The 25853-nt window shown below is 38.8% G+C and overlaps 1 protein-coding gene across 1 annotated transcript; it reads left to right on the top strand.

The window, feature by feature from the left end:
- The first annotated feature begins 646 nt into the window (after nucleotides 1–646).
- pamr1b (peptidase domain containing associated with muscle regeneration 1b) lies at nucleotides 647–21462 on the top strand. The gene is made up of 14 exons (XM_026176407.2): nucleotides 647–992; nucleotides 7312–7488; nucleotides 8545–8670; nucleotides 9213–9327; nucleotides 12462–12679; nucleotides 13358–13465; nucleotides 15787–15957; nucleotides 16133–16324; nucleotides 16516–17361; nucleotides 17454–17630; nucleotides 18394–18460; nucleotides 18613–18842; nucleotides 20041–20399; nucleotides 20472–21462. Exons 1-14 carry the CDS (start codon nucleotides 833–835, stop codon nucleotides 21045–21047), a joined length of 3522 nt encoding a protein of 1173 aa, XP_026032192.1. The 5' UTR covers nucleotides 647–832; the 3' UTR covers nucleotides 21048–21462.
- Nucleotides 21463–25853: the final 4391 nt, after the last annotated feature.

Here is a 25853-nt window from a genome sequence, read left to right as displayed (position 1 = left end):
TGGGATACAAAAGACTATCAAAATAAAACCAGGAGTGAGAATAGCACTAAAGAGGAAATGTAGATGCATAAATTAAAACTAGGGGAACTGACACATGATAAGACTGAAAACACTCAGGAAACAAATGCAAATGGTACTAAAATATAATCAGAATTGAAAACTCAAAATGTTAGGAATAACTGAGAATGTAAAACCAAACAACACATGAAACTAAGAACAGTAGACTCCGAATAATTTCAACAATCAGAAAGTTTAAAGTATGGAATGTGTAACAAGATTTATCCTGCCCAAAAACAGTATTAATATGGGCCCAATATTCCAAACAACATAGAAATGGGATGCTTGTGTTTGGAATATTTAGGGTATTATTGTGTCACAGAAGTGAAATTTCCCTTCAATCACATCCTCACACTCACAATCCCACACTCCCTGTTTTTCCCATTTATTTAGGTGTGATAATAATGACATCAACATTTTTTAAGCCTGAGCCTGAGTGAAGCTGACATCAATTGTAGCACATAACTGATCACTACTTTGTTTGTCACATTTCATGCCACCAGAAAGAGCAAAACACGCTCACTTTCATTCATGAGCAGTGACGTCATCTCCCAAGTGCGGCGAGGGGAGTTTTCAGGAGACCACTGGTAGTGGAACTCCTTGCAAGGCTGGGCTGAAACCTGAAGCCTAAGAGAAGTGAGAGAGGGAAATTGAGGAAGAAAGAAAGTTAAGAGAAAAAGAGAGAGAGAAGAATGGAGGGAGGGGGAGGAATGAAGGGCAGAGAGAAGGTGATGTCAGCTGAGTTCAGAAAGTAAACAGAGTTCCAGACTGAAGCATGCTTTCTGCGGGACGGAGATTGCAGCTGGGGAAAACCTATGGGGGTATCCAAACAATCCCCTGGATCACCATCTTTGTCTTTGGGAAGGGGCACTGGCTTCTCTTCATCTCTGTCTTCATTTCCATCTCCTTGCCCCAAGGGACAGCCTGGCCCTACGGTAAAGAATGGCAATTAATTTACCTTCACCACTCTTCCGTTTTACTCCCTCTCCTATCTCTGTGTTTGGCGCAGCCTCTTGGCTCTTTGTTCTTAAAAAGCCGGCATCAGCACTCTTGCCATCCCCTCTTCCTTTCCGAGTGCAGCGGCGCTCAGCAACATTTGTTGAACAGTGACAGAGAGCAACCCAGTGATTTATACCGTTTTTTTAGGCAAGCAAAGAAAAACACAGCTGATCAGCTTGTGTAATGTTTGTTTTTAAAGTTCTTGTTATGAAATACAGAGGAAGGCACTGTCCTGTGTGGCTTTGTTTATTGTCTCATAAAAAATGGGAAACTCTAGGAGTCTTCATATATTTTCCTTCTCACTGTGATTGTTGTTTTGTTACTAAATAAAAACAAAACAAAACAAGAGTTGCATGTTGCCACACATTCCTTGTGGTGAAGGGAGACTGTTGCAGTTCTAATAGAGCAGCTGAATCTTGCCAACATTTTCTCCTTTGTGCAAAAGCTTCCCTTTAACGTGTTATCTGAGGGAGTTCTCCTAGAGACTGAGATTTACTCTGCGTGTTTACCCTTGAACTGCTGCAGGAAGACATGAGTCATGTTTGAGACAATCATGCTGACCGTGGTAATGTGTATACCATACGCCGTCTCCAAGGCTCCGAAACCAAACCTCTGCCCTCTGTTTGATTCTTCGTTGCGTGGCTCATGCAGTAAAACACTCCCTTCAATTTGTAATATTGGTAAATGTGGCAAAGGGCTTGGCAGAGTGCAACTGCATTCTGCTGTAGTGATTAAAAGAGTTTCCACTGACTGATTTACCAACTTTGTTGTTGTCAGTCAGCTGAATCATTGTCAGCACGGCCTGTTATATAATCGTGTCTAATCAGCTGATGAGAGATGTTTTCTACTGAGAAACCTAAAATAATTTCAAGATTTTTGCATGCAAGTCCTGTCTTTGTGGTTTGTTTACACTCATGCTCGCATGCGTGCGTGAGTGTATTTTTTATTTTCGCATGTTTTGGCGTTCCCTCTGAATGTTTCTGAATTGTGCAAGGCTTCCTGTTTAGGATCTTCTGCCCACCAAACACCCTCCCCTTACTGTGTGTTAAGCTAAAACATACAACATTTAAGAGCTTCTGAGTACTGGGCAGTAGGACATAATGGTGAAAGCAAGCAGTTGTAAAACTCATATTAGTGTGTGTGTGTGTGTGTGTGTGTAGGGGTGGGGGTGTGGTGGGGGGGATATGGCACAAACTTCAAATTACATGATGAAAAACACTGGCCTCTGGCTTTGGAAAATTAGTGTGACATGTCAGATTCAAGTTTCATAGTTAAATGCTTAAAACAAATGTGCACACCTCAGACTCCATTCACCACAGTTGATGACAGGATTGGGCTATAGTGCACGAGTTGTGCTACAAACTACCAATTACATCACGCTGGAAAAGGTCAAACTACAACAAAACTACCCCAAGGAGTCCAATTTTAGAAAACTATTTAGAAAAAGGAGAATATCCATCTATTCGTAAGTGCGTGTTCAAAACGTGTCACTGTCGGCTATTAAGTGGTTCTTTCTCAGGCTGAGATGGGCAAGTTTGGGGAGCAAATGAGCAACACCCACCCTTTTTGCACATGTACCATACAGTGTGTGTGGTAGTGGTTGCCTGACAACTGTATTGCCTGTGCATGCCTTCACAGCTGTCTGGATAAAAGAATAAAAGCAGTGGGGCTTGTCAGAGAGGGCTAAATTAGATTAGGTAAGTAATGGTCAAATCTTTTTTTGTAGTTGCAGTAAAAAAAAAAAAGGACTAACTGTATAGTTATAAATGTCTTTGAACTTTCAGAAAACTACTGTTGATAATAGAATAATAGTGTATTTCTTTGGGGTTGTGGTTTCCAATTATAGGAAAGTTTATTCAAAGCTATTTCCAGAATGACCACTGGGATCAGCACTCCAGGATCAGGATGTATTCAAGGTCACAGCGACCACAGAGCTCCCCAGGGAGTTTCCTTGTTCCATGATAGCTTAATGCATCCAACCTCAAAATACAAAAAAGACAGCTGCTGTGGGCAGTAAGGAAATGAATTACACAGTCACAAATACTGTACATACACATACACTCACAGCTGCTGTAGAAACAACTGTTATTACCGTGTGAAATAAGCTCCATTTTGTCAAGAGGAAACTAACTATTTACTCTAATACTGTCACCCTTAAACACAATCAGCACATTCTATCTTCTTTACATTTTCTCAAATGTTAAACTATTCTATTAAAAAAACATCTGTCAAAACATGAGAGTAAAGATATACCATGTATAACAGATGTGACTAACCCATATTATTATGCAATGATTTTCCTAAGCATGTCAGATTCATCCTGAAGTTCCCAACTGGTGTCCCGTCTGTATTGTGGTCCTGCTTGGTTTAGAATGAAAACAGAGTGAAGCAAGACTCAAGCTGATAAGAGTTCCAGAGTAGTAAACAAAGGAAAAAAATAGACAGTAATTGGCTTAAATTCCACAGCTAGCATTGTGCCCAGTTGCATCTATGATAGTGTCTTGAGATCAGATTAAATCTTTATTGGATAAGTTATCTGAAACTCTGAAGGCAGCAATTAATTTGTTCATGTCAACGAGAGTATAAAAAAGTGCTGCAAGAAACGCTTTTAATGCAACAAATGCAGATGCTTTTATTTTTAGCTCAAGTCAAAGGAAAATGCTTCCAAAACCATGGAATAGTTTAAGAGCAGATGGGGTTTCTGAGTCACTTGCGAGCCATCAGTCTTGCTGGTTCTGCATTTTAAAATCTGTGAATATATTTTTAATATAAAACATAGAATGAAACTGAACAATATCATCACAGTTATATATTTTCTAAGTGGCAATAATCACAGGTTGTTGTGGATAAGCCTCAGGTAAGTATGCCAGCAGGGCATTAAGTCCAGACGCAAGGTCACAGGAAGGCTTTCTACCCCTGATCTTACTGCTGTCACTGTAAGGATACACATAAATACAGTGAGCAGCAGAGTCAGCTTCCTTGAAAATGCAAAGCACTTGAAAGTGCCATATGACGCATAAAGTTATGACTGTTTATTGTTATAACTATTACTATTTTTATTTCTGTAGCATCGCTAAATGTTGGAGAGTACATTTAAGAGCCTAACATATGGGATGGAAAAGACAAATTAAAATGTCTTTCTATGTCTGCATATCTTCTGTCACAGAAAATGCTAGTTATGCACAGGGAAAATATGTAACAATGTAGAAATGTTCGAAAATACCATAATACATATTTGGCACGCTGGATGAAAATTGTGGAAGGCAGCCTTAAAGCATTACACAAAAGCAAACCTTGTTTTCAGATAGATTTCTTCTGAGCCTTCCTACCCTCTCTGACAACTACTGTCATCACCTACAGTTTGTGATTAGAGACAAGGGGTAGATAAAATAACCACAGTCTTGGGTTTAATTATAGGGGTCTTTGCATGTTGCAACATTCATTGCTTGTGTTTGTGTAAAACAGCTAGAGGAGACAGGATTATGCAATGGAAGACATTAGTAAAACCCTTCCAAACCTGTTCAGACCTTCCTAAACTGCTGTTAAAAAATAAAAAAACACATTAAATTTTTACTCTTGAGTCTTTGGTTCCCTGCTAAAATGAACAAATTCATCTCAGAGCCATGTAAAAAATAGCTTTGCTAAATGCATCTTAAAGAAAGGACATAGCAGTCCAGAAAAATATCGATGCTTTCCAGCATGTGTCCTACCGCCGCGGGAGATTCCTCGGAGTCATGGTTCAGTGAAAACATAACAGCCTTATCAATAGAGCTGGAGGTCAGCAAACTGAATTCAGTCACAGTGTATAAACACTGAAAACATGGCTGCCCGAGTTTAGTTTCCTCAAGTAGGCACAGAAAGAACACAGCTTATGGAAATCTGGGAACCGATCCTGTCATAAATGCATGCACAGTGATGTCACTGGACTGCTGAGGTGAGAGGGAGTAATGTTTTCCAGACTTGGCTGAAGAAATAAAAAAATATTTTTGTTGTATTCCACTGTAAATGATTGTATTCTTGTGAAAGTGCGCTAAGGGCAGATGACGGACGTTTCTACAGTATATCAAAGGCAAGACAAATGGCAGTGATCCATGTAATGACATTACCAAGACCACTCATAAGTGCTTCTGTGTCTTTTATGTTTATGTCCTGTGAATCAGATTTCATGGTCTTTTTGGCCACTGTCCTTAACATGAAAGCAGAAAAGCTGTCCTGTAAGAGGGAGTGATAGTGTCAGCAACTCTTAATCTACACATGGCAGGCATTAAACTTTGACAAATCCCAGTGTATGAATTTTGTGGTCTGGGTCATATTGTAATCATAACTGAAGTGATTCTTGAAATATAGTTACTTATAGCTTGGATGGAGTCGTGTTATGCAGTAGCAACAGCTGTGAGCCATTGGCTACTGAATGCAGAAGGTTACAGATACTTCTAACATAGCCATTTATTTTCACAGAAGGCTACATAAACAACACAACCAATCACATTGCGGATCTTTTCAGTTGTTTTGATCAAGTGTCTGGGGATCTCCGCTGATTTAAACAACCATAGTTCACAGGAATTAGAGGGTTCTCCTTCTTATGCAGTAAAAAAAAAGGATGAACTTTTGTATCGAAAAAGGTGATTCGTTCCAGTTTTTGTTAAAAAACAACAACAAGCATGCAGTAAATGAAAGAAACAATTTGGATTCTTTTTAAGGGCGTTTGAGCAAAAGCTACCCAATAAAACATGCGCAATACCTTTTTGAAAACATTCTTATGAAACAGCAGTTTTCAATTAGAGTATCATAAAGTTGTTTGCTTATTGTGGCTAAAAACATGTCTTTGTGACTGTCCTAATGAGTGTTAAACCCATCGAATTTTGTGGTTCTCACATTTGGTCAAAAGAAATCCACAAACATGTCAGTCTGAGAGGAAAGAAGGAGACTTTTTCTTTTTCCCCCTTTTCTATTTTTTTCTTTTTGTCTCTGGGTGACAGTCCAAGTTAAACAAAGAAGATCATGCATAAACATCAGCTTTGATTTACAAGGACAGTGTTGAAGGGATGGAACTTGGCATTCTTTCCTCAAGAAAGCTTTATTGGTAGCTGGAGTGGTAACACAATCAAAGGACTGATTGAAAATGAGCCCAGTGGCCCAAACATTTTTATTATCTTTGTTTTTAGATCTGTAGCAGTTTAAGTAGGCCTCAGAAGACCATGTTCTTTCAGGACTTTTGAACATCCTTTCACTTCTAATACACAAATCCAGCTGAGCCCATATACTAAAACATAAAAGAGTCAAAAAACTGCAATGGCTTTATGAAGATGAAACTCTGTCCTTTAAAAACGTCCGCTGGGATTCCACTGCCCAACCTGCTTTCTGTTTGATTAATATCACCATGTATGCCATATCTCTTCTAGTTGGAGAGGAAGCCAGACCGGTGATGGACAGAGCGACATTTTATGATATCATTAGAGAAAAGAAAGTAGAGATGAGTCTAAACATCTGTGCTTCTTGCCTCTCGACTGCCAGCCACTGAGAGATTAAACACTTGTAGTTGCTTTTGTGTGTCTGTGCACTTAGGTCTGTGTATTAGAGTCCCGGTTTGACATATAAACAACAATTAGAGCCAGTGTTCAGCTATCACTTTATAAATAAAAAGTCAGTGATTGAGAGCAAAGAAGCTATTATGACTGCAGGCTGGGGAGAGGGCACAAAATGTTGTAGTGACAATGTGCCAAGTTTAAAGTGCAGCTTTGGTTTGTTCTCCACATCTGCCACAAGAGAATTTCCACTTGTCTGTTTCAGCATTTAAATCCACTATTACATAATCATAACCGCTCTAACTCAAAGGTCTTTGAATCAGTGTTTTCCAGTCCAATAAAACGTCACATTTATTAGGTAAAAACTTTACAAAGAGGAAGGCTGTTGTTTACACTGGAGTTAATATATCACTTTCTGATTAATGATTTGGTATTGTTTTCCATGACAGTGATTTAACCATTTTGGCATGTCGTCTGACGTAATAACACACAGTGGTGGTAAACTGCTGAGACTTTTGTGGTTTCCTAAAAAGGAGCGAGAAACCGTGTGACAGTGGAAATAACTAGAGAGACAGTGGCTCAAATAAACACTAAACTGAATCCTTCCAGTAACCCTTTTCTGCTCACATTTTGCAAAAAGGTGAACTATTAATTTTGACTCATCGTCACTGCTAATGAAATGAAGGTTACACAAACAAATTGCTTTTTGCTGAGATATCGTCTTCTTTAGATTACAGGCACTTGTACAACCACTGTCCAGGTCCGGAGTGGAATGTTATGTGCAGAGGATGCTGCGAGTATGATGTGATTCGCTGTAAGTGTCCCCTCCAAGGGACTCCAGTAGGCTATGCAGTACCCTGTTGCCGGAATGCCATCAACGAGTGTGATCCCTGCATTATCCACCCAGGTAAAACCAATGTCATTCTGATTAAATAATACTATGAATCTAATAAAATCTCGAATTATTTCTTTTCACTGAAAGAAGCTGTTAAAACATCGAGCATTGCCTTATAAGTATGCATCTGTTGGAGCGACCTTCGTGAATATCTTGAGTATCTGCCATGTTGTTTGTGCAAGACCAAGTGCTATCTATCATCTGTGCAGCTGTTTGCACTGTAGCATGACAGCGTGACAGAAAGACTGAAAAGAACTTCTGTATTTGTGTGTAAAATAATTTGTTTCCAGGCTAGCTTCACACTGGCTTCTTCTCTTGACTGACTGGCAGAATCCTCTGAAAGCTGACAGGATTCAGGAGTGAATGAGCACACTCAAAGCTTTGATTTGTGAATGAAATCAGACTAGAGCCTTTTGTTTTTTATTCACATAGATGAGTTTGCATTTGCTGCAGCTCCAAATCCTCTTTTTTCCTTACATGCCATTTGCCTGTAGAGGTATGTCATGCCTTTTTTCATAGTTCAAGCATGCAGAGTTTTTCCTTTATGGGGAAGAAAGCAGCTGTTCAGAATTAAATGGATGCCTGTACATTACTTTTTAACTGTTGAACACACACAAAAAGTGTTCCAACCTCAGCGTACGACCATAAATCTCCACATGCACATCCCCGGCCCGTGCGTTGTTAAAATCCATGCCTCCGCTTGGGTCAGATGTTGCTCTTCACAACCCCATGGACGGGACAGCTTCTTAAGTGAAAATCCAGCCTCAAAGAAAACTGTTTCAACAGGTTTTCTCCACATTTCTATTTCAGGAAGCAGCGATATGTTTTCACATTCTATTGCAGTGAAAGAGGACCTTAACGAGTTCAGCAGAGTTGATGCAAAGGGAACATTTTAGGGGTTGGTGGGTTTGTTAAAATTCAACAATACAGCATAAGCCATTCAGATAAAGGCTTCTTTATTCTTACATACAAACACATCTTCGGGAGATAATTAATGTTATTTGCTTTCATTTATCCACCTTTATCTTCTACTTTACTGTAGTTTTGTTTCTGGCTCTCGTCTTTCAGGTTGCAGCATATTTGAGAACTGTAAACGCTGCAACAATGGGACATGGGGCCCCAGGGATGATTTCTTCATTAATGGCAAATACTGCGCAGAATGTCGACCTGGCTGGTCTGGTGGAGACTGCATGAGTAAGTTTTTTCATCCTTCCCATTAACAGATCCTACGGCTTCACTCTAAATCATTTGTTTTACTTTAAGTGAAATGAATACCACGTACTATGTGGTTTTTCCATCTCTGCTGATTTATCTCCATCTTGGGAAAGCTGTGCCAACTTGGAATGCAGTCATGCCCAGGAGGTTTTCCATAAGGAGCTAAATGACAAGTCAGGAATCCTATAGAACTATTTAAGATGTTAGTTTTGGACACTGGGTCTAGCTTTTAAATGCAAATATTCTACCAGCGGGCACAACAAACATACATTTAATTAAAAGCAGAAACCTTCCAAAGCTGCTGAATGCCTTTGTTCAACTTGTGTGTGTGTGTGTGTTGTGATCATCCTTATTTATGTTGCTTGTAGGCTCTCTGCAGTGACTTTGAAAGTCTAAATGCAATTACTGTTGTCTTAATGCTAAGCAAAGCATTTGAAAGTGGCTCTTCAAAACAATAATTAAAGCAACTGAAGTAGCTGCCCAAATCAATATTTTCAAAATTAACTTTCTGTGTTTTCCAGAGTGTGGAGGGGTGATCCATAAACGACAGGGCCACTTGGTCCTGGAGAGCTACCCCAACAATGCTAGGTGTGAGTGGACCATACAGGTGGACAGGCCATTTACTATTGAACTCAGGTAAGATATTAAGATACTTTCCTCTGTAGGTAGTTACTGGTGTTCATTTTCCTCTGTGTTATTTTAGAATAGTTAGTAGTACCTTTGTTATAGAACTATGCAAAAGCCTTAAGCTACTCTTCTTTGTATTTTAATTGAATATATGAAAAATGTCAAAGATAACACAGTTTTCCAGTCATAAGCTAGAGCTTCTGAACCAACTATAGTTGGTTTAGAAGTTGGTTCATTGAGAATCAACTATGAGATGTTTACAGAAAACCTGGCAAACCTCAGCATGATGCAGTGTGTCCTAAAAAATGAGGAAACTGGACAAGTGGAGGGCAGCAAAAGAAGTGGCAGGCCTAAAAAGAAATCTCTCTGCAGCAGATGAAAAGTATCTGGAAAGTCCATGTCTTAAGGGATAAGAACAAATCCACTAAAGACCAGACACGTGCAACAGAATGTGGAAAACATCTGACTGGCAATTGTTTTGAGCATTTTTCCTAAACAGAATCAATACAGTAAAATCATACCTGGATAAAACACAAAGAAACACTATTAGTCACAGATTGGCCCAGACCTCAATTTTATTGCTGCAATGTGATCATCTTGACAGAGAAAGGTAGCCAACATCAAAAAAAAATATATGAATAAAATAAAAGCTTTCAAGTGTCTTTCAAGAAGCCTGGAGAACTACTCTCATTGTTTTTGCCTTATACACTGTATTTCCTTATACGCTTGTACAAATTTCAATAAATTGCAGCACCTATTTTCCATTTTTCTAGCCACTTAAAGGGTGGCTCGAGACTTTTTCAGATAGGTTGTGATTATATTTTGTGATGGCAGTCTTATTCATCTGAAATAATGACCTGTAAATCCACCGGTGGCCCTGGTTTTAGCTTCACTTCCATAAATACTGTATCTGATAAATATAGTGACATTTTTATCGTGAAGATGCTAATATGTTGATTTTAAGCAGTTAAAATTTGTATGATGTGCCAACATTAGTGCCAAGCACAGTAATACATTTTAAATGAAATTCTTTAGAATTGATGATTGTTGGTGGGTCATAATTACCCTTCCTAGAGACAGCCTGCAGCAGTGCTACAATAATAAATTTAAGGGCTCAAAAGCAAAGGTGTTAAATAGCAAACAACAAAACAAAAAACAATGACCCAGTTATTATGAATAATTTTCAGATTGTCAACAGTAGTGAAGTGCTTCCTACCTGAAAGTCCTTGGAAAACCATCCTACTGTTGCACACCAGCTTGTAAAAAAAATAATTAATATCAATTTAACCATTGATTATAAATACAGAAAAGCTTTGAGTCTGTCAAGTCAAGTCTGATTGGCTCTCAATCCTCAGTTATCTTCATTGTCCATCTGCAGTAAATATTATCAACTGGCCTGGTTAAGTCAAATTTCCACTCAGCTGGAAGATGTATGTTGAGGATTGATGGCAAAGAGTTTGGAGGTTTGGAAACCATAACACCATTTTTTTTGGTAAGATTATGGCCTCTCAGTCCTGTGATAAATTTCTATTTCTGTTATTTTCTCCATTACACATACAGATTTTATGGGCAAGTGTTTGTGCAGGTTTTTAGAAGAACAAAAGCTCCATACAGCTAGGTTCAGACCGAGCACGCAGTTCCTGATGTCTGGGCTTGAAGTGTGTGTGAAAGAGACTTAATGATTGCAAGGATTTTTTTTAAAGCTATGTATGAAGTGCTTCATTAAAATTTACAGCCATGATGCATGTGACAAACTAAAGAGAAGGGCCAAATCCTTCTTGAAGGGCAATATAAGTGCAGCCATTGTCACATTTTAATAACTTTAACCAAAGTGCGTTTCTATTTTTAAACCGACTGTTGGAAAATGTGTTTCTGCCTGACCAACTTAGTAATTTCCTCTCTGAAAAAAACAAACAAACAAAACAGTATGTTGATTTGAAATGGAATGGGTTACACTGTTTATTAGCAATACATCCTGCCTATTACAATAATGAAATGGCACTGATATATGCAAATAATGAGCATTCACAATACACTGAACTTTACTATTTCAAACATTCTTTAGAGGTTTCAAGGCTCACCCAAACCACAAAGTTAATAATAGGCATCTCATTTGATTTGCTTTTGCCTGTATCCGACATGACCTCTAGTGATCCCTTTACTTTAAAATCTTTTTTTAGTTATTATGCATGAACACAAAGATGAAAACACAAAAATAAATTTTAAAACTAGCCTAAAGATAATTCAAAGCAAATGCCACAGTGATTCTACTGTATAAAAATGAACAGGAAGAAATGTAGGCTGTGAGCTCATTGCTGCCTCTGCTGCCTATTGAAGTTCAGGCTCTGGCTGCTGGGCTGGGGTCAGCACGCACTCAGCTTTATCATCAGTCTGGGTTCTTGACTAGCTTTGTGTTAGCATGCTGTCTGTACAGAAGCTCGCAAAGAGCTGAAGTTCTGTTAGCAGTACAATGCAGTTGCTTCTGCCCTGGATGTGGTTTGCACTTTATTTTTGTTGCACTCTGGTCCTGATATCAGCTGACTGTAGCAAAAATGTGCAGGGAGAAAAAAGCATGTTTGGTTGATTTTTCTTCTTTCTATCTGCCGGGCATGCAAATAACTGAAGAAGATTTTTCACACAAGATTGTAACACAAGTAGCAAGATTTGTAACTGTAATGTGATTACTGAATTCAGTACAGCAATGCGTTAAATTACTGTATTTATGAAAAGTTAAATGTAAAACACAGTAATGTGTTACTTTGGAAAACGTTAAATCCAACACTGGCTACAACAAAGCTTTTTAATCTGACTTAGCTGCATCTGACAACAAAAAACAAAACAAAAACAGTTCAGAAATCTAGCTTTCTAAATGCTGTGCTACCTTGTAAATATAAGATTCAGTGAGATGGAAAGGAAAACCATTAAGAACTGTAATTATTTTGTTAACTTTATTCACATCATCAGCATCATGTGGACACAAATAGCATCAAGACAAAAATAATGAATACCAAATTTTAAGTCTAATGTTGAAGCAAATCCCGACCCTTGATTGGATACGCAGTAGAGAATAGATGGTTGGATAGCCTTGGGTCATTTGTTCTACTCTCTGCCATTTCAATCTGCCACGATTCTTGTATTTGCAGGTTCATGATGCTGAGTCTGGAGTTTCACCATTCTTGTCATTATGACTATGTGGAAGTCCGAGATGGAGACAGTATCCACTCGCGTGTTATCGGTAGATACTGTGGGAATAACAGACCTGCACCAGTTCACAGCTCTGGCAACAGTTTGCATGTTCTCTTTGTGTCTGATGGTTACAAGAATTTTGATGGATTCTTTGCCACTTTCCAAGAGAACTCAGGTAGGTTACATAACAAAGTAATATCTCTTCTACTATAAGAACAGTGCTTTTCTCCTTTGCTTTAAAGTACCCTTGCCAATGTACCATACTTCCCAGCTGCAAATCTTAAGCCCTCTTAAATGAGTCGTCATGAAAGAAAACTATTTTCTTTAAACCTAAAACAAAATCTTGATATTTAGATTGACCTGGAATCTTTGCTTTTGTATAGGGAATAGATAAGAAGTTGTTTATAAACCCTTCATGAACAATGGGGTTCTTTGGAATCACAACAAATACAAACAAGAAAGACGTTTCCATGGTATTTAGTGTCCAGTACCTAATAAAAGCTCCTAATAGTGCATGACTAGCACCTACATTTTCTGGCAAAAGACTTTGTCATGGGTGTTGAGTCTGTTAACAGCCTGTTTACAAACCAAAATGCCCTCACTTCACAGAAATGCCCTCGTTCTCAAGGTCTAGAACTCAAAAACAGACACACACACATGTTACCAATGCCTAAGCCAGATGTAGTAAAAGTAAACAGTGGGCTTTGGAAATGAAGTTTTAATTATTTCAGCTTTGAGTATGATTCCTGGATGTAGCCTGACGTCTGCAGCCACACATTTCAGCTTTCTATGTTTTTATTTTGATAAAGACAGTCTTTCTGTTTGTACCCTAATGTTGTCTGTATGTTCACAGCTTGCAGCTCTTCCCCTTGCCTGCATGATGGGACATGTATCCTAGACAGTTCTTACTCTTACCACTGTGCCTGTCTGGCTGGCTACACAGGCAAGAGGTGTGAAAATGGTGAGTCTGTAACATAATAGGGGACTTTGGTGAGCAAAATACTGATATTTTGGAGAAAATATATTAAAGTTGGAAATTAAAATAAAATCCATGCATGTTTTAATCACAGGAAAGACTAAACCAGTCTATTTTCCATCTTATGAGGCATTGGAAAGACATGCGTCTTAATGTACTGAGGCTTACAAAATCCCTAAATTATTTCAGTAATTTTCATCTGAAAATCGGCACGCCTAGTCACAACAAATTTACAGAGAATTGATTTCTTCCCTGAGGCTTTTCTTTACTGTTGTTGCTGCCCCAAAGCAGGCAGTGATTCATTTTCACAAGGGAGAGGTTTGTGGTCTGGACTGAGATCAGGCCAGCTGCCTGCTACAGTCATACGGTCAGGACTGTCTGTGTTCATATGTGTTGATTTCAAGTTTCACTGGAAGAAACAGCAAAACCCAAATGGCCACCTAACACATATAGATGTGCAAAATTAAGCAATTTTCTTCTGTTGACAGATAAATAGGGTAAATGACAAGAAACTAACTGAGGAAAGAAGGCAGCAAGAGGAAGTGGACAAGGAGAAGAAACACAGAATAGGTTTTGTCGAGTGGTTATTGTCAAGACATTTTGTTACTGTACTGCCACTTTATACCACCTAAGTTACCAAACCTTAAGTTTGCCTACAAGGCACTACAAGGTCTTTTAGTTATAGATGTCTGGTGTGTTTTTGTATTCAATACACCTCTTTTAAGATTCTGCAAAAGCAGACTTGGTGAATTCCACATTTTTTCCTTTGGTGTTGTTTTTCAGGGCTACATTCAAGTCCATAAAACTAATGGTGAAACAATTCGACTTATATAACAACAGAGAGTATTTTCCACTGGAGGAGACACCCATTAAAAAAAAAAAAAAAGGCTGTTTGATTTCACACAGCGTGCATTCATCTGTATTCTCACGAGGAATCCTCAGCTGTTAATTTGAATGGAAAAGAGCTGCAGCAACGTTAATGCCTTACATTTTGTGGTGATAATGTAGTCTGTATTTCTGCCTGAGTCAGATGGAGAATTTCAAATATGAACCTGACCTTAGCCATATTTTATGCCTTCTGTAATCACCCTGTCATCTGTCGAAAGCTAAAAACTCATTTGGTACGAGACAGTGTGACACTTTATCATAAAAAACAGGAAATGCTTTCTCTTCTTTTTCTTTTCCCTCTCAGCGTCAGTTGAATTTATCTTTGACAATAATCAGTTTCAGTATGCAGTAAGTAACTCACTTTCCAGAGAACTTGTGAAAGAAACGATGATTTACTTACAGTACATGTTGTGATGTGTAATATGTTAGCATTCCACTCTAATGACTCCACATTTATTTTGATTTGTCTTTGAAAACATTCCTATATAAAAGACATGGGAAAAGAGCAACAATGCACACGGCACCTCTGGGCACTTCATGGTTTTTTATACATATTCAAAAGAGGTCAGCTACAGTTTATTTCTCTACTTTTGGTTTGCCAAGCGCATTCCTTATCCCCTAAAAGACTGAAGGTTGGAAATGCCGTTCAGTTATAAAGATTATAGGGAGGGTTCTTTGGTTTGGAGCTTAAAAACCACAGACAGTGCCTTTCATGGATCTGATCCCACTTAAAGTCAACAACATAACAAATCTCCCAAGACAGCCTCATAGAGATATGATAACTGTTGTCTTAACACATGCTTTGCGAACCCATTCGCAGGCCTTTATCACAACATTTGTGTGCATATGTGCAGCTGTGCTTAATGATTAAGGATTACAGTGCACATGCAGAAGAGTTTTCCCCAGACTGTTTTATTTTTGCAAGAGGTTCTTCCATGGGACAGTTGCACACAGTATTCCATAAACACATTACCAGTCTCTACTATCCGACTTCCTAAAAATCTCTTTTACGGCAGTGGAAAATTGAACATTTTGACTAAAAGGGCTTTTATTGCATCTATTTCTTCCTTATTTACAAGCCATGTGTTAAAGTCATGCTGTTAACTGTTCGCACTTTGCGATGATGAGTGAAATTATTTATTAATGAGTCTCTGAGGTAGCAGGCAGTGCTTTTAAATCTCAGGAAACTTTTGAATTAGAAAAATCGAGTCTTTGCTTTATGGACTACCTGTCTGACCTGTAAATAGATAGGAAAAGAAAGAACTTGCTGAAACTGTTTGTGGGGTCTCAACTGATTGTTGAGGTATGTTTGAGATGCCTCCTATGCGTTGTAATTTTGATGACTGGACATTTAGTTCGGAAAAAGGGAAACTTTGTGTGTATATAAATAAACCCCACATGTCTGTATTTCTCGTCAGTGGTGGGCTGCCGCAGGCCTCCGGTGCCCACCCACGGATCTACAGAGGGTCTGTTTCATCACTCTGGTGCACGCATCACTTTTCGTTGTGACCCTGGGTTTGAGCTGAAGGGGTTTCGTCATGCCATCTGCCTGAGTGACGGAACATGGAGTGCGCCTGCTCCAGACTGTGGTAGGATAATAATACAAATAGGTTTTTTCCCTCTTCAAAATAATTACAATTTCATATCTGGGAAAGTCATACAGTATGCGTGTCTTTAGCTTGCATCTGGATGCCATACATATTGCCTCAAAAATGGTTTAGCTCATGGAAAATAAATATGATTTTTTTTCCTTTCTTCCTTCAGTTCCAGTGGAAAGAGTCTGTGCTCTGCCACCCAAGCCAGCCAATGGGGACCACTTCTTGGTTTATGGGCCCAATGATGTTCTCATCGCCTTACAGTACTTGTGCCACCAGCCATATGAACTCAGTGGGGGCTCTCAGAGAACCTGCCTCCCCAATAACACCTGGAGTGGGACTTCTCCTGTTTGCATTAAAGGTTGGAAAATATGTCTTAATAACTGTAGACTGGAGATGGATGAGTCATTTTGGGGGTTTTTTAATAGTAAGCTGTTAATAGATGAGAGAAAATGACTCAATGCCTTAGAGCTATTCATTGTACAGGCCAATGTACAATGAATAGCTATGACTATGAGCTCTTAATAATCTCTTTTATGTTTTTCTTCACAGTGAATAACACTCTTAATGAAGCAGAAAAGGACAAAGTAAAAGAAAAGGGCAAAGAGACAGATATTTACAGTAACAAAGATAAAAGTAAAACTAAAGAGAAAGAAGAAGAGAACACAACTAGCGAAAACGAAAGTGTTGCCGGAAAAGATGTAAACACTGAGCAGGAGAACACAACAGCAGTCGACGGGGAAGATAAATATAATGGGACCACTCCTGGGAAAACTGTGGTTGAGGGCAGGAATGAAGGAGAGGTAGATGAGAGAAATACTGGCCCAGAGAAGCCATCTGGAGGTGGGGAAGATAAAGTGACTAGCGAAAGCCCAGATAACAGCCTAGATTACATGGTTGAAGAGAAAGAACCAAAACAACCTGAAAAAAAAGAAGACACAAACTTTGACAAGGGAAAGACAGATGTTACAGAGGTCCCTGTGACAAAAGACAAAGGACAGGAAGAAAGTGAAAGAAAAGAAAAACAGGTGAATGGGAAAAGAGATCCTGACAAAGTGGGCCCCAATGACACCAAGCTCAGGACGGTCATATCTGAGGGTGAAAACACAGTGGAAATGCCTGAACTGGAAATGACAAAGAACAACACTGTTTCACATGATACCGAGAGCACAAGTAAAGAAAATAATACCATAGGGTCTCTACCGCCAGGGAGGAAAATAATTCCAACTCGTGTCAACATCACCCTGTACAGAGCCGAAAGTGGGAAACCGAAGGAAAAATCAACAACTGCGAAGGATGAAAAGGAGAAGGATTCAACTGAGAAAACAAAGGAGGTGGAAAGAGAGAAGAAAGAAAAAGAGAAAGAAAGGGAGCGAGAAGACAACCAAAGCTTCACCGGTAAGAGAACCAATGACGACACTATGAATAATTGAGTGAATGATTATCTGCTTTTATTTGGCCTTCACTCTCACCCACTCTCTGTTGTCCAGAAAAAAGCTGCCCAACTCTACCTCGCCTTTACCATGGCTACCACCAGGTGGTGCCAGGTTTGGAGCCTGAAACAGTAGAGTTCAAGTGCAATCAATCTTATGCGCTCAGTGGTGATGACCGACGCACATGCCAGCCGGATGGCACATGGAGTGGCAAACAGCCCCTCTGTGTCAGAGGTACCAGTGCCTGCTTTGCCTTTTTATGGAATTAATTATTAAGATTTTGTTGTTTGGAGATTTGTGAAAAAAAATTTTTTAAGCATATACAAACAGCATTTTTTCTTTCTTTTTTTACTGGACTGGTGTGTAGGTTTCAGACATATTGAAGCATTAGAGGACACTGTAGTGTTTGAGAACAAAATGAACAGTTAATAGATGGTTGTGGATGTTATATCAGTCTATTAAAGTTGTAGATATACAGGCTTGTATGTCAATAATCTGAAAATGCTGAATAAACGCTAATGCTAAATGTTATTAATGAAAGGGTTCTGGCAGTAAAATGATCCATCAGGGCTAGAGCTGTAAATATTAATTAGTTCTTAATAGATTTTGGCCTGGGTGCCCTGTAGCTCTTTGCCAAGAGGTAAGTGGAGAAACTGTCCACTGGCACAGCTTTAATGAATAAATTAAAGAAACAAGCACAGCCAAAGTAGGCCATGTGAAACAGCATGCAAAACATGCCTCTATTAATACAATTTAAAGGCTTTTAGGTGAAAAGCATTTAGAAATGAATTTCTAAGAAGATGGTTTAACGTTGTGGGAAAAGCTCCTATTTTATTTTTGGCTAAGTGTTACATATACAGATAGATTCCACATGCATCTTTAGCAGAAAAAATACTGCAACCAGCAGCCGGTTGGCTTGCATGTAGTGTCACTTTTCCGAATTTTTTGTGCATATTTCATATGAATGGGTTTTTTAAACATATTTGTTTATTTGCAGCATGTCGTGAGCCCAAAGTCTCAGAGCTGGTGAAACAAAAAGTTCTGCCCCCTCAGGTACCATCCAGGTATGATTATTAAAACATCATTTTATATAGAATAACTGACAACCAGAAATATATAGTATTGTGTAGGTATGTATGCCATTTAGCTGAAGAATTAATATTAAGGACTCATATAATGCATTTACTACATACCTTTGGCATATTTTCCCCCTCAGAAAGACACCCGTGCACAAGCTCTACTCCTCAGTCATGGGCCAGCAGCCACAGTTGCACAGTCCCACTAAAGCCCCCCTGGTGCTTTCGCAGTTGCCCCAGGGTTTCCATCATCTTTACACACATATAGAATATGAGTGTGCATCTCAGTACTACCACCACTTTGGCAGTCCACGTCGGACTTGCTTGAAGACAGGGAAATGGAGCGGGCGCCATGTCTCCTGTTCACCAGGTGAGGGCAGCAGAGGACCACTAGTTGTCAGACATTTTTAATACAGTGATTTACACCCACATAACAATCCTGTGCAGACATTAAAAATGATGATGTGGTAACTTAGACATAGCGTTTTGATGGCAATTTATATAATGAAGTAATATTTGATGATCATATACAAAAGCACCTTCTAAAAGCATTCTTGTCTCTAATTGCTGACATTGATGAAAGCATTTTTGCACAGCCTTTTTACTCCTCAGTGAAAGCTTGCTAAGAAGCTAAGCTCAAATTCATAAGCTGGTATGTACAGCACAGCTGTGACATCGGTGCAATGACAGAATTTTCAATAAAAGACGTCAGATGTAGCACTAATGCCTCTTGTTTCCATAAACAGTTAGAGTGGAAAAGACTATAACAGCAAAGTTAAAACACAGCTGATGTAATGTTGCTATCTACACATTATTATTTCATCATATTAAACAGTGAAGATGAGCTGGTTATATTAAATATATATATATGTATCATGCATTATTAAAGTTGTTAATATTTCTAGCTGTTAATTAAATACTGAATATAGTGAATATACGCCTATATAAACAACTTATTATCTTACTATTCAAGATTATTACTCTTTATTTTCTTTACTGCATTCTTAAATTGAATTCCCTCTCTATGGGATATGAGATTTGTACGGTAACAATCACAAAATGGACTGCCCTTTTTTAAAACAACTTTCCTTATTACTAATGTGAAAAAAAGCAATGTTGTGAGCACTGTTAAATAAAACACATCAATAAATACTGGAGGAAGGTTCATTTTTATATGGTGCTATATGGTACTGAGCTAAGAAACAACACCAGATCAATGAATAAAATCCTTGAATAGTCTGCTTCTTTGGTCTGATTTTGTAATTCTGGTGAATTGGTATTAGTGTTTAGTGTTTAAGTGTATACAGACAAGGTACCATTCTATGTTATGTGCAAATTGTGTACTTAAAGATGACGTTTTCTCACTTCTTCTTTCAGGGAGTCACATTTCACATGGCTCTGTAACCCTTAAGTGTTTTATATTCTGCTCCATCAATGCTACTACTTTAAATAAAAGCAGTCCCACAGCTCAAAATGTTGACTTAACCTCAGTGCAATTTCAATTTCTCCTGTCTTGTTTTTCCTGCTGTCCCGTTGATAATGGTCTCACCTCTCATCCTCTTTGGCAGTGTGTGGGAAGCATCCAACCTTTGACACAGAGAGGCCAGAAGAGGCTCACTGGCCTTGGCTGGCTGCCATCTACCGCCGCTCCACCAAGGGTACAGAGACCAAGGTGACCAAGGCAGACAGCCAGACAGGGTCCCTGAAGAAGGATGGTGGAGCAGGAACTGGCAAACACAATCAGGCTTTTCACTGGCAGCTGGTCTGCAGTGCAGCTCTGGTTAACCAAAGGGTTCTGGTCGTAGCTGCTCACTGTGTGACAGATCTGGGCAAGGTTTTTCCCCTGGACACTGCCACAATAAAGGTGGTTGTGGGGAAGCACTATCGTGATGATGACAGGGAAACCAAAGGTGTTCAACACCTGCGGGTAAGCACTTGGAAGTCTTGTTATTCACACAATCCCTTTTGATAAAACTAAGCATGTCTTTTCTCCTTTCAGGTGGCCTCCATTGTTATTCATCCAAACTATGACCCCAATATTCTTGACTCTGACATTGCTGTGATCAAATTACTGGACAAGGCAAGGATTGGAGAAAAAGTCCTGCCTCTGTGCCTGTCAGAAAACCAGGAAGAAGATTTGACATCAACTCAAGGACTTGTGACGGGCTGGTCTCCAATGCCCGAGTCAAGTTTAGGCCCTGATGAGAAGGCTAGGGTTGGGCTCGTTCACCTTGCTGATGTAGTCCCATGTGAGCAGCAATATGCTCGTAATGGTGTGCCAGTCAGTGTAACAGACAATATGCTGTGTGCCAGCCAAAAGCCCGACTATGGACCATCTAACATATGTCCCTCTGACACTGGGGGAATTCTTGTCCTCCCTGCCCTCTCTGAGAATCAAGTCAATGATAACCGAAAGCCTGGTTATACACAGGCGCAAGGGGAGAGCAAAAGGCTGTGGAGACTCCTGGGACTGGTGAGCTTTGGCTATGACCAAGGGGAGTGTGATCCTGACCTCTACACAGTCTACACACATGTAGCCAGCTTTAAAGACTGGATTGAGAGCAATATGAAATAAACATCTTACAGTCCTCTCCTCTGCTTAATCTCTATTTTAGTGAATTCATTCTGTCTAATCTATTTTTATGCACAAGGGCATTTTCCTACTAAACGCAGAACCAACACTGGACATCACAGTGCTCAAACTGAAGGGGGTGCTAGCACATTAGATGTGCTGATGCATCGGTCCTTTATCTGAAGACTTTAGTGTTCAGGTCTTTCAACCTGAGATTAAACACTTGAAACTGATAAGAAAATCATTCATCTGAGTATTTGACTGTTAATGGTTTAGACTGTAACCTCTGTTATGTATATATGTTGTAATGTACTGAATTATTATATCAATTCAAGTGACTCCAGAGATGTACATATTTTATTGAAAGAGAAAAATCATGACATTTTTATTAAAGGAAAGGTTGGTGTGGTGAAGTTTATGAGACTGGTTATTCTTATCCTTTCACACGGTGTAAAAGTCTTTATGACAAATATATTCCATAGACAGATTCGGGTACATTGAAAAAGCACCTTATATTTGCTTCATGAAGTACACAATGGAATGAATCTGGGTCAGAGCAGCACCATTTTCACAACCATAAACATAACAAGTTATTCACAGATCATTTCCCAAATCAATTACCTCCATTGTGACTTTTCTCCATTATACAACTTCCAAGTGAGTTTGCATAGACAAAAGACCTGCAGCTTATAATGAGTTAGAAAACGGGACAGTAAGCAATGCATTACTGTAGTTTTATTCCATTTATGCACACGGTGAAGCTGGTGAAACACTGCAGTCTTACAGCATAGACAAAAATGACCTGAGCTTTCATTTCCAGCTGGCTGCAATTGCTTTGTGTCATTCCACCCAATATAATGTTTTAGCAAACACGTTTGTGTTTAGTATAACATCTACTTATTACTTTTCAAAAACTATTTGGCCTTTTACAGTTCAACAGGAGATATTAATAATGCAAGGTCACAACTGGAATGCCGAACTGGTGGAATTCCCTTTTTCTCTTCACAGGAACATCTTCTATCAAAGACTTTCTGTTTTCTCTTCAACCATTTACCAAAGCTGAACAACAGCTTAGCAATAGTCCCATGTTTCCCAGAGGACAGTCCTATCCACTTGTGCTGGGAGACCGTCTGTTCACAGGCCCTTGTAAGCTCACAGGGCATCATCAATAGAGACACAGGCAACGTTGAACCATAAGCTGACTGGCCTGGGAACAGAGGTGTAGCTCTGAACAAAGTACTGGGATAATGATGAGAAAATGCTACCATGAGAAAATAGTTTACACTGGAGAGCCAGAGGGGTAAAATACTTAACACCAGACTTAAAGAAAATGTTTAGGTGTTGATCCAGTTTCCCAGTTAGGCTGATGAGCTTTCTGTGCTTGCTTCTCAGCATGAGAGGAAGCCTTTGAGCTGAAAAAGATGCCCACATACTCCACTGTTAGCATTGTTGTCATAACAAAATGGGACTTCTTCTGTAATGTCCAGAAATGTCTTCTGCATTTACAGTTCAAGCTTTGCTCCTCACATTTTTCTCATAGACCTCCCTAGCTCTCAGTCATAAAGCTTATTTGCTGGTACTAAAGGTAAATTTGAAAAATGTTTGTCAATGTTTAAAACAAATCTTGCTAATGTTACACTATTATTAATTAAACCGTAATTTCCACCTGTATTTATGATTTACTCAGTCTAAACTGCAGTGTCCACACACTACAACAGTTACATGTCAGTCAGTGCAAACATTGAACTTCTGTGTTTTTTGTTATTGTATCTGTAACAATAATAGATGCATAAAGATGGAAAGCTGAATTGCGCTTACTTGTCTTATTGACTCAATGTTGCACTTCACAACTTACCATGCTATCTCTATCAAATCTTATTTCAGCTTCAGCCTAAATGGTCAATACAATACTGTGTACAGGGTAGTTAACAAATCATTGTGTTTAAAGCATGATACAAATAAATAAAAATAAATTACTTAAACTGTTCCATAAACTAGCTAATATGTCATTCCTTGAGGTCACACTGAAGTCACAGTCGAGTAATCTTGGGTAACAGATTTGTGCAGAAATATCTGTACGTGAAAACCAAGCAGCTTAAGAAATTCTTAATGTAAGACCCAGACTGAGACAAGTTAAAAGGACAGGGTGGGAAGGCTGAGAGGACAAGAGACATTCAAAGGAAAAAAAATTAATTCCAAGCTCTCGTCCACTTTCCTTTAAGATTTTAAGGACACAACAGTACTCCATCCTGAGATATGCTAAGTTTTCAAATAATAGATTATTAGGAATCACATCACTCATGCAAAAATAATATTTTATGTTGGACTAATTGTGTCATCATTAGCATTTTTCATAGATTTGGCTGAAGCAACATTGGTTCATTCCTTGAGTTAGGAACCTTTTCAATAGTACATTATTGAAGCAGCATGTTTTCATCGTGACAGAGAACGGAAAAAAAGTCAGCAAAAAGGCTCTCTTCAAAAAACTTGGAAACGATTCATATACTTTAAGGAAGTACAAGAAAGCCTGCTTAAGAGAGTTTAGGCTGTGTCAAGAAAAAAGATAACCATACCAAATATGACTCGGGATAATCAATTTTTGGGCCATTCCTAATGCTGAGTAAGCCTTTGAGTTTGTTTATTTTCTATAAGGTATATTGCACTCACAATCACACCTATGGACAAGTTAACCTGACATGCATATCTTTGACTAAAGGAGAAACCTTGAATACCTGGAGATAACTGGCAATGCCACACAGATGGGCATTAGCTGGCTAGTGAGTTTAAGCCAGGAATCCCTTACTCTATGCACTGTCATGCCTTCCTACATTACATAGGTATAACTCAAATAAATGGCATTCCTAGAAACCAACAGCCCACAGCTAGTAGAAGTGGGGCTAATTTCAAAAGGAAGAATACCATATTGCAGATAATCTACATGATGCATGTGTGAAAGATTGGTGAGTTTCTTGCGGTAAGCCCCTCGATTGTCAATATCATCAATGGCTCTCCCAAAGAGACAAGCTTCTTATTATTTTTCTCAAAGCTATCACCCTGTCCATACCGCTCATTCTGTTCCTGTCAGCAGTGCTGCTCATCAGACACCCCAGACACATTTTCTTTTCTTGTCTGCTCTCTCTTTTTTATATCTACACAATAGAAGAGATAATACTGATACAGTCTTGGTGTAACTTTGATGGTTTTCTGGTTTACATTGAATTTTCCAGCAGATCCCTCTTTTTGATCTTCAGTTTTCCCTAAACTTTTCAATTTGAAGATGTGAAAAGCGAAACATTAAAATTAAGACTACCTGTGTTAAAAATCAAAAATGTATTTCTGTTATTTCCATTCAATTAGTCTTTACTTTTCCACATCCATGGTGGCAAAGCTGCAAATAGAATTTGTAGAGACTAATTAGTGCTGCTCACACAAATGCCTTTCTGTTTCCAAGCTAGTGGGCTGCTGCATACATACCGAAAGGGTCCCTCAACTGAAAACATGCAATCATTGTATTGAGTCATGTGTGCAGAAGTGTGGAGCACTTTTTCAAATCAGTTGAAAAAGTGCTCCACCAACCCCTCATACCTGACAATTCTTGATCAGCACTCTGCGTTTGGGATTTTTCTTGCATTACGCCACATGCACTTATTTGTTGCTTAACCTCTTAAGCCTCAAGCCTAACTCATCTCCTGCCTTTTCCCCCCGTATCAGGGAGCATTGGGCTTAAGAGGTTAATAAGCTTTAAATGCAAAGACCATATTTATCTAAATGTACAGTAACTTCAATGATAATTCAGTGTGATCTATCACATGCTGTCAGAGAAACAGTAACCTTAAGCACTGCTTCATCACTATGTCCCCACTCAAACTAGAGTATTCCCTAACAGATCAGCTTAAAGGGGATTTATGGATTTCAAGGGCTTTGAACTGACAGGAAACAGCATGCAAACAGCACTCTCATGAGTCAAATCCCACTCTTTAAAGATCAGTCCATTGATCGCAAACTCATCTCAAAGGTATTTTGTAGCCAGTGAATTTTGAAAGTTCATTGGCTTTGAAAACAAACTTGTTACAAAGCCAGTTTTTGACATCATGTTTGAAATATGCTACTTGTACTCGATCAGGCAAGCCAGACCTATGGAGGGGTGAAAAGCCTTCTCTCATAGAGTCCTGTTGAAGCTGAGCAAAGAAAAAAAAATCTAAATAAAAAAAAAAACCCTAAAAATTGTACATGAAAGCAAGAAATCTTGATAAATAAACAGAAAGACAGAGTTTAAGAAAAATCTGTTTTCAAATTCCAGAGTGAGAAAGGTTGCTGTTTGACAGTCCCACAGAATCATTAATAGCCCATGGTCTGGAACACTGTAACTATACGTCTTTATCAGCTACACTGAGGCAAAAACATTAAATTGAGGATGTGTCACGATGCCTTGTGAAAGTAAAATATTGACCTACTTACTTTATATTTCTATAATGTCTTGTCTTTCAATGGAATCAATAGGAGAATTTTATTTTAGCATTTCTGACATTTTAACTCTTTATTCCTTTCAGAAAAAGGTCTCACACCACCTTGCATAATCAAAACATTTAGAAAGGTAGAATTGTTTATGCTGTCTGGGTTAAGTCTGAGATGAGTTATTTAACTTCTTTAACTATGTTGTAACTTTAGAGGTTTATTTTAGCATTGAAAATCAGTGTGGGAGATATCACTTTTACAACACTGTGCCCAAACTGCAATGGTTCATGAATAATTGGAAACTTGACACCTTTGTGGGCTTTAACCTCCTAGGACCTGGCGTCCACATATGTG

Source organism: Astatotilapia calliptera, chromosome 7 (assembly GCF_964374335.1).
Source record: "Astatotilapia calliptera chromosome 7, fAstCal68.1, whole genome shotgun sequence".
In the NCBI taxonomy this organism is placed as follows: domain Eukaryota; kingdom Metazoa; phylum Chordata; class Actinopteri; order Cichliformes; family Cichlidae; genus Astatotilapia; species Astatotilapia calliptera.
Note: the sequence above shows the minus strand (reverse complement) of the source record. Positions and strands in the feature narration are given on the sequence as shown.